Raw genomic sequence first — 15,000 nt, 5'->3', positions numbered from 1 at the left:
ATTATTAATTTTGCCATCAAGGGAGACATAGACTAATTTTTGCGAAAGGAAATTTTTTTTCCCAAAACAACTGATATTTGAAAATGTACATTTGCATTGCTCTGCTTGAACATATAAGTTTACCATGCCGTCTTTCCATTCTCCCTCATATCTTCCTTCTGTAGTGTTTTCAACTCCTTTACCATGTTTAAGTCCATTTTTCCACTCTCCTAAACAGGCAGAAACAAAAAATTCACCCACTGTAAAGTATTGTGTTTAACAACCACTTGCCTCTCTCAACCAATTATGGCAGCTTTCTCTCATCTACCTTTAAGCACGATCCCACACATGCACTTTAAACAGTGAATTAATTTCCTGAACTCTGAGTACAATAAAACGTTTAAAAGTGAAATAATTCGTTTGGCCCGACCAATTAAACTTCATCAGCCACAATAAAATGTAAACATTATTCAGAACGGTTTATTTATAAAATATTGTGTTGATTAAATCATATCATAGATGTTTGGTAATTCAAAACAATTGTCTCTATTCATTAACATTCTTTTCCAACTTTTTATTGAGCACTGAGTTCAGGAAATTATTTACTGTGTTGCCAATACTTCAACTCAACAACATTTGTAATTTTTTAACCATAATTTATTCCACAAGTTCAGCCAGTTTTTCTCAAAGCTAAAACTCCACACGACCAAAAAAAACATGTGCCCACATCCGGGTTACAAAGTTTCCTACTTAGTACTTCATAAAATGTCCACGTAATGTCAATCCGATTAAAAGACAGAAAAATCACAGTTCTGCGGCGGTAACATACTGGATTCCAGAGCAGTAAGAGAATAATGTTCTCAATTGGTATACTTCAAATTTTGTATTTGATGGCTTTTTGACAATACCTTCATAACGGTAACCTATAGAGGAGTCTGTGTACATGCCACGCCCTTGTTGCTGTGAAACCATAATAAAAGGAAATTAAATTAAAACGATTACCGGTATACTAACACACCTTCATCTACAAGGGTACTAATAAAGTTCCTATTAGAAAGTTACACAGTGTAACTCTGTGGCATTTAGTAAGAGATTGAGCATCATGTTTACACCAAACAGGAAATATCAGACTGAAACTTGGGTTTGGCCAAAAATGGAAAGAAAGCTTTGTTTACTTATATCAGCTCGTTTCTTGCCTGTTAGTTTCAGATGTGTCAAGTATTTATGAGTCAATGAGTCAATGAGTCAACGAGTCAACAAGTTAGTGCAGTTAATTAAACCATAAAATGAAAGCTAAAATTTCAGAGAGTGCTTCGGCCTAATCACTGAAACGAGGGCTTAGGCTTAATCAACAAATTATTGCTATATTGACTGTGAGTCTCATTGACTCATTTGACTCATAAAACATGCATTCTCGTTTCAGATACAGACAATCTTATCAAATGACAAGGTGAATGAGTAATCTCTAAAACTGGGAGCGCCCAAAAACAGCGAATCACTATAATAAGGAATTCCTAAAACAGAACTTTAAAAGATGCAAGGAAAACCACGTACTGACCAAGCAGCCAATTAGTTGTATAGATAATGCATAAATATAGATGAATTTAAGTTTCCTTTGGCTTTTGTCAGTAAGAACAAAAAAAAAAAAACAACAACAACAACGACTTGCAAGGTACAGTGTTCTGTACGGTGGCTTGTCACAGTTTCCATTCAGTTCAAATTGTTGTTCAAGATATGAAAGGTCAAGGTAAGTGTAAAAATTAATGGTTTCTGTCACATGATGTCAGCCAAAACAAAAGTTCAACAAAAAACGTATCATGAAAAAGTAGTACAGCCCAAGACAAACCTTTCAAAAAGAAAGCTAAGATTTTGTAAGGATTTGCAGCATTAGAGCAGTGTATTAGTCACTATTTGTGAGGAAACTGTGAGTGACTTAACAGTTTAACGGTTATAAGAACTTCCTTCCTTTCAAAACAAACAGTTAGATAGACGATTATCCAATAATTCATCCGTTTTATAGATTCACGTTCCGGCTACAAGCAGACTATTCTCATTCACCTTATCCAGGTCCCACTGCCCACGGTAGCTTGCTTGATTGGCGTATGTCAATACTCCTTCAAAATGCCTCATCCCATATAACCAACAACCTTTGAAGGCAACCAAAATAGCAACTTCTGATTACTAAGATCTTGATCAAAATACTGATCCCCATGACATTGTAAAACGAACACTCACCTTCAAAAACACTCTTGTTAGCATAGATCATCTTGCCTTCCCCATGACGCTATGGGTAATAAAACAATCATTACTATTTGTGATCTGAATAGCCCAGTTTGCTAACATCATCTAACTTTACAGGAAGGAGCACTGACGTCTGTTGGAGTTGGTTGCATTGTTTGTAGTTACAGATAATGGAACAGGGATCAGAACTGGCAGCTGACCTTTAACTGAATGCCAACAGTTGCTCCGATGACTGGAAACACAAAAAACATTCTTTCAAAAGCCAATGTCATGTACTTGTATGTTAAAGCTATGCTGTTTTTGTCATTTTCTTAAGACAATCTCCCCCTTAATTAATAATGCCAAAAGCAGATCACAGTCTGTCAGATAATACTGTATAAGAATCCAAGGGAACAAGGGCACTCTGTAAGGGAAACACCTCGCTGGTTTTCACGTTACGTCACCACTGCCATTTTGATGGTTGAAAACAAAAGATCGCCACCTAGCTTCTTTTGTTCATATCCATCAGCATTGTTCAACCAGTGAATGTGAATGGTTGCATATTCTTATCAGGATGTAGCAGCATGCACAACAACTCGGTACAGAACACGATTCTGTGCTAATCTCCCTGCCTCCTTCAACGTGTATCCAAGCCTCTTGCTGATACAATCTTCCCATCTCCTCACCTCTCGGACTGCCTCGAGATCTTTTCGCAAAAAGCAGCCTTTTCCAAGGAATCCATGATGTCTTTATATGCGTCCTAGGAACTTTAATTTCCGCTTATATACGGAGTTCTGCAGCCATGCTTCTGAACTTCAAGCTGGTAATAAAGGCATTCGTCCTTCTCTGCGTCTACGACACTTGCAAAATCTTTGTGTCACTTTCGTGCTCAAACCAGCATATATTTGTACATCACATCATTGTCACCTCAGTCTCAATACAGCGTAGATTCATTGCAAAGAAACTAAAAATGGTTATTCTGCTAACCACTGCCTCAAATCTCTTCGACAACGCAAGTTTGTTTGTGTCCAATTACTGAACTTTAAACAGTCGAAAGTCAACTTTTTTCATGCACTGAAGGAAAATTTTATCTGTCAAAGTAGCAACAATGATTCCTACCAGGCCATTTAGCCAAGAGCCTTCATACACAGATCCATCCTTATACGTCATCTTTCCATTTTTATTGCACAAATCATATTCGAAAACACCCTCATAGACATCTCCATTGGAGTACTTCATGACACCTTGTCCATACCTCTGCAAAAGCACGAAAATCAAACTTTTCAGCACATCATTTGATTCCATGGGATTGATGTGGCTCTGCCATCATAAATAATCAAGTACATTGTACGTCCATTCATAAACAAAAGCAAATTTATAGTGAGGCACGCCACAATAGGTTTCTGAAAGTTTACCAGAATGTAGAGAGTCCAGAAAAGGGATACAAAATACGGGTCTTGAGTCATATTAGCATTTGGAGACATAACTAAAAACCAGAGATTTCCAATCACTTTACCATGAGTTCACTCTTGGGAACATGCAGTGTCCCAGGAGCATTTGAAAACAATGGTTTATGCAAAATTTGGGGGGCAAACAAAGTGTATTATGGGGAATGTGAAAATGGTCAATAAAGTATATCTTAGTCGATAAAGTGACTAAATCAATATAATTTATTTTACTTACAGTGTTTTTGAACCAGTTGCCATTGTAGCTATCTCCATTAGAGTATTCCATGCATCCATAGCCATTAATGAGATCTTTGCTCCATCCTCCCTTATAATGAGTCCCATCAGAGCTAGTAAACTCTCCCTCACCACCCCGCTATATGAACAGAAGAGGAGATAGTAAAGCTATAACACTGAAACCACTATGGCCAACGGCTGACCTTTGACAAAAAAACAGTAAATCACGCTGCAATTTCTTGGTGCAACATTACAAGCTAAAGCTACCACTGTCCAAATTGTTTGTTTCATCAGCTTAACTCAGTCACGGCATGTCGCGCTTATATTTGTTCCATTTTTTATAAATATTTTTACCCAGTGTTTCTTTTTTGTCCGATACTATGGTAATGAATAATTCATGATGGAAATGTTGAAGTTGATCTTCTTCAGATCAAAATAATTTTTCAACAAAAATAATTACATAAATTGCTACAGCACCGCTCAAAGATAAGTGAGCCATCAAACACCACATGTTGAGAATGAAGAGTCAATGCAATTGAAAAAAACGAAAAAAACAATGCGTTTGCAAACTAGTTTCTTTTCAACACATTTGGTCTTTGTTATTCATTTTGGCACATTTGAATGGTATTGTTGGTGTGTAAAAAGGCAACAAAGCCGACTGCAATTTGAGCGAGAGAAAGTAAAAAATGTAGAATCATTAATCAATCAATGCACATTGACTGTCAAGGACAGTGTTTTATTTTATTGAACTCATCACTGAACGTTTTGTGATGAAAAGCTACATAATTTTGGTCAATGCGTTTGTGTAACTTGCAGTTGCATTTAACGCAATTACAAACGCATTGAAACTCAAACGCAAACTAGACTACAACAAGTGACAAAAGTAGTGGAGACACTGAACTGGGAAGACCACAATTAGGAAAAAATCACCTCAACGTCACATTTCCTCCCCCCTTCAATGTTGGTAATGGAAAAAGGAAGAGTTGGGGATAAGAAAACAACAATGTTCGGGGGAAGAGGGGGGAGGGGGCTAAAAGGAGAGACTTTGAGGGGGGCGGGGATATGGCACTTTAATATTGTAGTTTGAAACACATTAGGTGGTTCACTTATCTCTGAGAGGTACTGTACATTTCAGATGTGATCTTTAACCCTAAAGGTTAGACACCATTTCCCACAAAAATGGCCCTGCTTCCTTCCCTGATAGTGCTGCCAATTCCATGAGAAAGAAAAACAATGTGTCTGTCCTACGGCACAAAATACTGAAATTTACAGCTTAACCCATTGAGTCCTGGAAGTGAGACTCAACAGGGGACATCCTGGGGCATCTGATGAGTGAATGGGTTAATGAGAAGATGGTGGTGCTTGCATTAAGTTTACACTTGAACAACTAAGTGAACACATTCTCTAGACTGTCCAACCATCTCTTCCCCTCATATTTACAATCTGGTCTGCTTTCATGAAAATGGTTGAAGAAATCTTAAAAGGATGAGTATTAAGTGTCACACACCCGATTGTCCATCCACAGTCCTTTGTAGCATGACCCATCTGCATAACGCATTTCACCGTGTCCATTGCACTGATCATTGGCAAATTCCCCACTGGATGTAAAAGAAATAAAACACAGACAAAATATACGATCTGACAAAAACGAAAAGGTGCATGTCCTGTCCTATTCAGAATAGGCCTTTTGCAAGTAACGATCACATGGTACAAAATCCGCCATGCTGGAGGGCAAGCTCATTATTATTCCCCCACTGGGACATTAAAACAAACAGACCTGAACCAGTCAAGCTTGACTTGCCTTTGTTTTAATGTCCCAGTGCGGGAATAATAATGAGCTTGCCCTCCAGCATGGCGGATTTTGTACCATGTGATCGGTAGTTGCAAAAGGCCTATTCATCAGCCATATAATTATTCTTGAAGGAAAAGGAAGCTCTTCTTTACCTGCTACCTGTCGCAATTTCCAAGTTTTTGACCAAACTTATTTTATTCATTGTAATTGTAGCCATTTTAATGACAAGTACAATAACTATTGCTATACTCCAGAAAGATAATCAATTACAGAGCATGAATTCCAACAATCAACCAGACAAAAAAGGTGTCTTTGGCTTTGGACTGGACAGTTGACAGGCATGAAAGAAGGTAGAATATGACGAACTACATGCACATGTAAACTGCCATTCATAGGTGGTAAGATAATTCTAGTCACCTTTTTCATGGAGATGAGCCAAGGCAAAGGCTTCCATGATTGTCAATAATACTTACTGGTAAAAATCCTCATTTGGAAAATGCATGCATCCTTTCCCGTGTTTCTATTCATGAAATAAAACCCAAAAAGGAAATAACATTGTACATTTTACAACTCTGCTAAAACATGAGTGCAAAGCAAAGCAAGGTGGGAAGAGCAAAATATCAAATGACAAAATTAATATTTAACAATTATTGGACGAGGTTGAGCAAAATAATTGATCTGCTCACCACTGACAAATCATGATATTTTGCGATAACCGAGTTCAATAATTGTCTCATCATTTGATGACTGAGTTAACTTTATTTTTCACAATTCCCAACAATTAAATCTTTTTCTGAAAGCTCAGGAAAGTGAACTGCCATTTTCACACAAGAGTGTGGTTTCAATTACAAATGAGCAGAATATTATTTGCAGCAAAACACTTATTTGTAGACAGTTATTTGCAGGTCACGTAGGGGGCTCTCGGCCAATGAAATGGAAGGAGAAAATACATCGAATGATAATAAGTTCTTAACTAGTCCATGACTGTAACAATAATTGTTATTGTTATATTAAATAATTGGCAAGTCTTTCAATCACCTTGCTGTGTTTCCATCCTCCTGTGTACCTGAGCCCATTTACACATATTAACTCTCCATCTCCATGAATTTCATTGTGATAAAAGTCACCCACAAAACGATCACCATTCTTGAAATTAATTGCTCCCTGAAAAAAAATCATGAATAAAAAGCCATTTAACCCTTTTCTGCCCAAGATTGACACTTACACATTTTACTCTGACTAACGCCAGACAATATTACTCCTTTGTTCATTTTCACTTAAATCGTGTAAATTTCTGCATATGAATTGCTGAATACATGTAGATTCAATTGATTAGCTAAATAAAATTGTTGTTGTCCCTTCAAAGCACTGCCGATTGCTTCCAGGAATTTTTTTAAATTAATTAAAATATCGACAACATTTAATTACCTAATGTGAGAACATGAAAATGGTGGACTATTCAAAGAAATACCTTGCCATGCATTTCACCTTTATACCACTGTCCATGATACACATCACCACTAATGTAATGCAGTGTACCAATCCCATCTAAAAAAAAGACAGCTTGTCTTATTATTTTTTGTTGATATTCTAAACATGATTATGTCCAAAAACAAATATTTATTATAATATGATAATAAAAGATCATGATCATAAACCTCAGAAACCAAGGTGAAGCCAGATAGGAGGGGCATAAATACATGTGTACACATTTGAAATTGAGACTCACAAAAGCTGCAAGAAAAGCAAATGGGAACATACCGGTACTCTTCAGAAAATTGCTCCAAAATGAACTATAAGCCATTACTCCAATCAGGGGGAATTTTATGCAATATTTGTACTTTTGAGTCAAATTGTCAAGAAGCATAATTACATGTACATGTATGTATTATACAAAAGCAGAGAAAATGCAATCATTCCAGAAAATCCACCCCCCCCCCCCCCAACTGACAAAAGTAAAGACTGCTAAAGGCATACGTTGTTTGTCATCAAGCCATTCTCCTTTGTAATTGTCCCCACAGTTGTACATCAGCTCACCCAATCCACAACGATCATCATCTTCCCAGTTACCCTAACAAAAAAGATCAACCTTTATCAAAAAAAGCCAATCTCTTGACAAGAGAATGGTAACCTGTCAAAGCTGAATTAACTGGCTATTGGCCAGGATCACTGACATCACTTGAAGCTGCAGCACGTAGGGCAGTGCACATTCGTTCCAAACCTTTGATAAAAGTCAGGTCTTTAGAGGATTAACAAGTATGTGAGCAAGAATGGCACTTCCTACCATTATGGTGCAGGCTCATTTCCCAAATTCAAGGTCACAGGTACGTTGAGCTTGTTGGTTCTCTACTCAACTAGGAGGAACTTTTTCTCCAGCTACTCCAGCTGTCCCCTTTCACCAAAACCCATCTTTTGATTAGTTGCTAAAAAAACTGTAGTTTTGCGTTGCGTTGGTGGGAGTGAAACAAACATTAATTTTTTTTGTTTTTATCAAACGAGTTGAGCTGAGATTTTAATCAGAGGCGCCCTGGTGTAAATGCAGAAATGTAAATGTGTTTGTTTACAGTAGAAGTGCACTTCCATAAAGCTACAATCTTGGTCATAAATAGTTGTAACACTTCGCTTGAACAGCAAGTGAAGCGCATCAAAGCTGTTAATAACGTACCCCTCCTCCTCCTTTCCATCAATGTTGCATTTACTGGTTGTTTTTTGCACTCAAACCCATAAACACCAACATTGAAGGGGGAGAGGGGGCAAATTGCCGTCTGTGTTACAACATTTGTGACTGAGACTGTAGTTCACAGACACTCCAGTTTTAATAATCAGAAAGAAACACTTCAAAGTTAACCGAAACATTATTAAGAACCCCAACTGGCAGGAGGTAACTAGTTGGATATTTACAACGAGTGGTTGAGTTGAATCCGTAATAACCCGAAACAAAGCCAACCCAGAGGTTAGAATGGGATTTGAACCCAGGGCAACTTTATGCAAACCCAACACCCAAACCACTGGACCATGCCACCTCCTAAATCAGAGCAAATACCGGTACAAAGGGCTGATGCTAAATGCAAGATCACAAATCTTTCATACCGTGGTTAGTCAATTTACCTTCATCAACTTGTTTGATAAAACCATTCTTTTATCTTTTGATTCGGTACGCTTTAATATTGTGTGATGGGATTTCACTGACAGTCTTTCCAATAATTAGTACATGTAGAGCTCTTGCACTCAGCCAGATAAATGATTAAAATTAATATTGTATTTCAATGTAATTATGCTGTCTTCTCAAACATGTGGCTGCTTCTTATGAAAAGGGAGCAACCATACCTGATATTTTGCCTGGTTTGGCCAGGAAAGTGTGCCTTGACCGTGCCTCTGCAAAGCAAGAGAACTCTTTTGTAAGTACACATATTACTTAAAAAGCAGTTTCAATAAGTACATTGTACCAACAGTTGACAAAAAACATCGGCTACTTCACTCACAGAAGATGGCTACTTTTTTTCCTACTGGAAGAAATGAATACTTAATAAAGGAGAGTGAGGTTGTTACAGCACAATCTCAAACTGAGGCCTTGCAGTAGAGTCGTTATTCATAGTCAGTGACCTGCAAATACCAGTTGGTTGCGAGTACAATCAATCCGTAGTCAAGCCTAAATCCTGGCCTCACAGTTTACCTCATATTTTACATTTTATACTACCGGCAGAAAAATTTCTGAAATGTGACTGGCTAAGACCAGTAGTATTTTAGCCAAATTTGAAATACTTACACAATATCTACATGAAAAAATTAGATTACATGGTAACCAAAATGATGTTGTTTAATTTTGATACAATGTCAGAAAGATTTCCCAATTGCGATGCAACTCTGAATAAAGCAATTCACTACTTGCACAATTCCATAATACACCTCTATTAGCCCCCAAAGCCTTTGCATAACTGTTGTTTGCAATTTCTCCTGGGACATGAAAATGTCCTAAGAGAAGTTGAAAACAATGCCTCTGCAGATTTGGGGGGGGGAGGGGGGGGGGGTAAATGAGGCGTATTATGGGATTTGTGCAAATATTGAATAAAACCTGGCTTCCTGTTTGGACAACCTGAGATGAAGAAGAACGAAAAACGTTTCAGATAACTATTCTAAGCTATGAACCCAAGGGAAATCTATGAGAAACTAGAGGAGTTTTGGCCGAGGCAACTGCAAGCCAGGCAGTTTGCGCGGTATGTTGGCGTCCCTGGACCGTCATTGCCAAGAACTCAAAGTAGTCAACCATTTTTGATCCACAATTATGGTGTAACTGGTTGTACAAGCGAGAGATCTAAATTTAACCAACTTTGAGGAAGCCGATGAGAACAAGCCATGCCTGACTTCCCCAACCCCATAATAAGCTCAGACAGTCAGGCAAGCACGTCCTGCCTACACCGTCCACTAGAAAATGCTGGCCTTAGCTCAACTGTAGCAAACACACTGATGATGAATGAAGAGCAGCAAATAAAGACAATCAACAACTTTCATGGCTGTCAAGTCAATGTTAATTACCAGCTTAGCCAAAAGCTTGGCGAGCCAAAGATTGATAACATTTGATTGTTGAGACTGTTAAGAACTTTCACTCTTTGAAACTAAGATACACAGACATTCAAGTGCAGTGTAGAATCAGTAGAAAATTATTTGGGTGATGTTTGTGTGATCACATGTTGTAAAGCCAATCATTTGCACTTGACTAAATATATTAATGTGTGTTACTATGGAGTGGGAAATTTCTCATCTGGTAGTATAAATTGCTTAAATTTTCCAGCTAAATGTGAGAATCGCTTCTCTCATTCGACTTTCTCCTCAGCTATTTAAAGTGCCCCTGTGATAAAAAAAAATCACTTCCTTTTTTCCTTCAGATTTTGAAAGTGTGTTTGCTTAACACCTGACTGGCAAAATTTTGAGCTTTGATTTTTATCCAAAGGCCGTTTACTTTGAGTGTAAGTTTTGGATTTCACGGTCTGCCATTACTCACGTTCAAAACTGACCGATTGGACCTCAGACGGTTGGATCCAGGGAAAAGTGAAGTCAAAGGCTCACTAGCTTAAAATTTCAGCGTGCGAACGCAGCTTATTATATATGCAAAGGATGAGTTTAAAAGTCTGAAAGCCCAAAACCCCCGTGCTGTATATTAATTCTGCGGCGTACACACGTATTGCATTCTTAAACTAGTGAGCCTTTGAAGTCATTTTCTCCTCAATCCAGCTCTCTCAAGAACATAATGTTAGTAATGGCGGACCATTAAATAGGAAAATTACAGTTAAAATAAAGGTGTCTTTTTGAAATCAAGGCTTAAATCATGGGTCACTTAGTGTTTTGTTAACATAGTTTTGAAATCCAAAGAAAAATATGAATTGATTTTTTGGTCACAGGGGCACTTTAAGGACGGCACCACCTTATAAAAAAAAGTTTTTCCCAAGGCATGACTATGCAGGGAAGTATATCTTACTTTGGCTTCTTGGAATGTGAAATGAACATAGGGGGTAACCATGCATTTTTTGGAGATGATTAGGTTTGTTAATTTGAAAAAGCAGACACTTAGAAACGTTTTGCTTAAACAAAGAAACACAAGTTCTTTTACATGTACAATTTTTATCAGTACAAACGTTTACTTACAGTAAAACAACAGGAACGTCAAAGATCTTTAAAATGAAGAGCAAATTGCAACGGGACGATTGGATTCTATAAATGTGACCTCCCACACACAAGTCTAATGCGCAACAAACTGACAGAGCCAACTGGCCGGTGGTCACCTTACTTCACTTACTGATACAGTCAGTTACTCTACTTGAACCAGCTGCCAACTTTTAATTTTACGGACACCCCCTGACTGAAACATTAATCACATAATTATGCTACTCTTGTCTGACACATTCAGTCATTCACATTAATAATATTATAGAATTTGCTTTTCATACCTGAGGCATTGGCGAACATTTACATGTAGAATAATTGGCAGTTGGACAATCACAATTAAAAGAGGGATTTTTTTCATTACTTTAAAATAATCTATTCACCTTTCCAGAAACAAAATTCCCACAATAATTTCTGCCATCTTTGTATGTGAATGTGGCATTCCGACTCTCTAAAATTAAAGGACAGCATATTTTGAAAACAATTTGCACTTACATGTAGTAAACAATTCTATGTACAAGTATAACATTATCATTTTTTATGGAGAACGCTCATTGGCAAGGCAGTACTGGTCACGAGTAATAAGTATTATCCTTAAGTAGCAATTGACACTCTTGAAAGATGTCAGGCTCAGCTGATTGTGCCTTACATGTGTTAGCTCGAAGGAATTAATATGCCACTGTTTTTTGGATATCAATCTTGTTAAATTACTTTACCGATCAGTGACCACACACATTTGTTGTAGCTTAGATGATAGAGCAGCATATGGTGGTGTGAAAGGAAATTGCTTTAAGATGACAACCAGCCTAACACTTGTCACGGGTCTTAAAAATTACTAAGCAAGAACAGAGTGCTTGGGATGATAAAAATGTCTGCCCTATTGAAAAAAGTGTACATTAATGAACCTACATGTATAGACATTAGAAAAGTTAACAACCAAAAAATAAGTCAGTTATTATAGAACCTACATGGACATTAGCAAAGAGAATGGCAGTGAATTTTCAAAGTTAATAGTATGACCTATGAGGTCGAAGGCATTTGAAATACATTGCTGATGTATTAGCCCTAACTGCAGTGTGCAAGAGAGAAGAAAAAAATAAACCATCAATAATAAAGGATTTGTTAGGTGTGTTTGATTCCTGTTTTGTCATTGATGAGGCAATTAAAAGTAGTTGTACATGTATATTTTGGAGAGAATAGTTAAATATATCCTTTTTCCGTATTTGTTCAAGTAATTCGACTGTTATCTTTCTGCTAATTATACATCTGTTATAATGCAATATTGGTTTTGTGGGATATCACTAGACTTTTTTGCTGGATTGCAAAGCAGGGTGACACCCTAGACTGGAGTGTAAAACATGGGATTTTACAGGATGGTCACCCATCCAGGTATTAACCCCACCCAACAGGACTTAAGATTACTCCAAATCTTCGCGGGTGCTCTCCAGAAAGAAATTGGTACTACGCGTGCTGTTTTAAAGGAAACTGCCACAAACTGTAATATCAATACAAAGGTTAATAAATGCAGAATTAAAAAAATATATAAGTGTTTTATTTATCTGTTTGTGAAGGCGAAGGAAGCTGGTAAACAGTAAAATGACCAAGCGCCATTCCGTTGAATTTATCGGGTATCAAACGTGATCGCTGATGAAATGTAACTGTACAGTGTCAATCCCAAAGCACCAATCTTTCAAAGTGTGTGAGCATTTTCCCATATTCCCATTGGTTCTCTTTTTATAGGTCTGTCAAGTTTACTATTAACTTCACATTTTGAAGCTGCCATGGGGGAAGTATTTTGGTTTGAGCAAAAATGCCCACACACTTTCGTTCTTAATTGTTCATTGAACATTTCAGCCAAATTTCACAGAAATCCGTCAGTTCTACATATGCTATTAATTCATTTGAAGAGAATGCATTTCATCAAAATCGTAGTGCGAGTTTTCGCCTTCAAAAGAAATACAAGCACGTCACACCTTTTCTGAGAGTTGTGTCAACAATGGGCTCACACTGTGAGCCGCAAGCCAATGATATGATAGGACCCCCGGAAGTTCACAGCAGGCAAAATGGCGCTCCGCGGAAAAGCAATAGTGTTTTTAGTCACGTTTCATCCTATTTAGCTCCCTCGTGCCTATTTTCCAGTGGTAACAACTATGGGGAAAACCAAAAGGTAAGAAAATTGCAAGGGCGACAAAAAATGAAACCGAAGAGCGAGTTTAAAGGGAGGCACTAGTGGCAGACATGAAAGCAATCGGTTAGAACTCTTTTTGCTACTGGTTCCAGGTAAAGATGCAGGGTAAGAGCTGACTGCTCTACAGCTTCTTGGGAAATCTTCGAGAGTTGATCAAACCTTAATCGCTTTCCGCACGATTTTTCCTTTTTTCGTTCAAAAAATCAGTTGCTTTTTTTCTTCTTGGGTCTGGGCTTAGCTTTTGTCTTTATCCAAGGACTTTTTTCTTCTCTTAAGCTTTCATCGTGACGAAGTGACTTTGCTATTTTTGAAAAGCATTCCGCAAGTGTAAACAAAAAATGTTAATTATTTGGAATAGGAGCCGTTTTGCTGCGAAAAGCTCGCTGGGGAGTTCACGCCTTACAAGATTATAACTTACGCCTTTATAATTAATTAACCTTTTTTTTTTAAATCTAGTTTTCTCAATAACTCGCCCACGTTTTAAGATTTGAATTCAATTTTTTGGAAAATTAAAGTTTAAATTGTTAACTTTAATTTGGTCGGAAAAAAAAATTCGGCAAAAGTAGCCCGCGAAGTTTTGGAGTAACCTTAACTTAACTGAACAAAACAATGGGATTCAGTGTTTCCCCTTGAGCAAGCTGTACACTATCACACGAGATCAGGGCAATTTGTGCCAGCCAGTCCAAGCCGGCATCCAAACGCTGAAATCATATGGCATCAGAATCAATACCCGAGGGATATAAAACGGGATTGACAAAATTAGGATGCATTCTCCTTCCCTGAATGTAACAAATTTAACTAAAATTAAATTAATAGCCAAAAAATATCATTATTTAAAAAATCACTAGCCTAAGGAATAATCAACAAAATGAAGTCTGCCTTCCACAGATTGGAATTCTTGACTCTGATGTGCTCATTTGTTTCAATGACCAAAAAGAACCTTTCAGGTGGAGTTATTTTTTACTATTAATAAATTCTAATAATTATTTATTACTTTCATTACCAATTTCATAACTCTCATTAGCTTCCTCTCCATGAAGTGCCTGTGCAACTGCTGTCCTTAGTTTCTGTAACCAAACTTTCTTCTCATTCTTTGTTGCAGCATACATGATGTAAGAATGCTCTGGGGTGTATATTTCCAATGAATCCTCAATCACTAAAACAAATAGTAAACAGTTTACAAGAACACAAAATGCTTCATAAATGAAAACCAATTCAAGTGTTTTGTGGTAACGTGGAATAAAAATTAACTTAACTCCCAACAACCACTTACAAATTTTACTTTGTCTAATGTCAGACAAATTTACTCGTCAATGGGGTCATCTCGGGACTTAAAGGGTTAAGGCAAAAACCCCTGTAAATGTGCTGCATACTTAATCAGCAGACATGCACAAACGTCTCTGTCCTCCAGTCAGCTTTCTCAGGATTTACATTAGTTTTGGCAGACCAGTAAAAAGTACATGTAAAGTACCTATTCAAAA

General features: G+C 37.4%; 1 protein-coding gene across 3 annotated transcripts in view; it reads right to left on the bottom strand.

Annotated features, from left to right (window-relative positions):
- LOC138041933 (uncharacterized) overlaps positions 1–15,000 on the bottom strand; it is a 58,235-nt gene that overhangs the window by 5,437 nt on the left and 37,798 nt on the right. For 2 of the 3 annotated variants that reach the window (XM_068887625.1, XM_068887626.1), the window contains exons 13-26: positions 14,523–14,675; positions 11,715–11,782; positions 9,001–9,048; positions 7,651–7,744; positions 7,145–7,221; positions 6,712–6,837; positions 6,147–6,193; positions 5,389–5,479; positions 3,883–4,020; positions 3,319–3,456; positions 2,215–2,263; positions 2,038–2,126; positions 888–939; positions 124–209 (exon numbers count right to left, since the gene is read on the bottom strand). In XM_068887625.1, the coding sequence (XP_068743726.1) occupies positions 124–209; positions 888–939; positions 2,038–2,126; positions 2,215–2,263; positions 3,319–3,456; positions 3,883–4,020; positions 5,389–5,479; positions 6,147–6,193; positions 6,712–6,837; positions 7,145–7,221; positions 7,651–7,744; positions 9,001–9,048; positions 11,715–11,782; positions 14,523–14,675 (1,256 nt within the window). The other variant, XM_068887627.1, reaches the window with a different exon arrangement.

Source organism: Montipora capricornis, chromosome 3, assembly GCF_036669925.1.
Source record: "Montipora capricornis isolate CH-2021 chromosome 3, ASM3666992v2, whole genome shotgun sequence".
Lineage (NCBI taxonomy): Eukaryota > Metazoa > Cnidaria > Anthozoa > Scleractinia > Acroporidae > Montipora > Montipora capricornis.
Note: the sequence above shows the minus strand (reverse complement) of the source record. Positions and strands in the feature narration are given on the sequence as shown.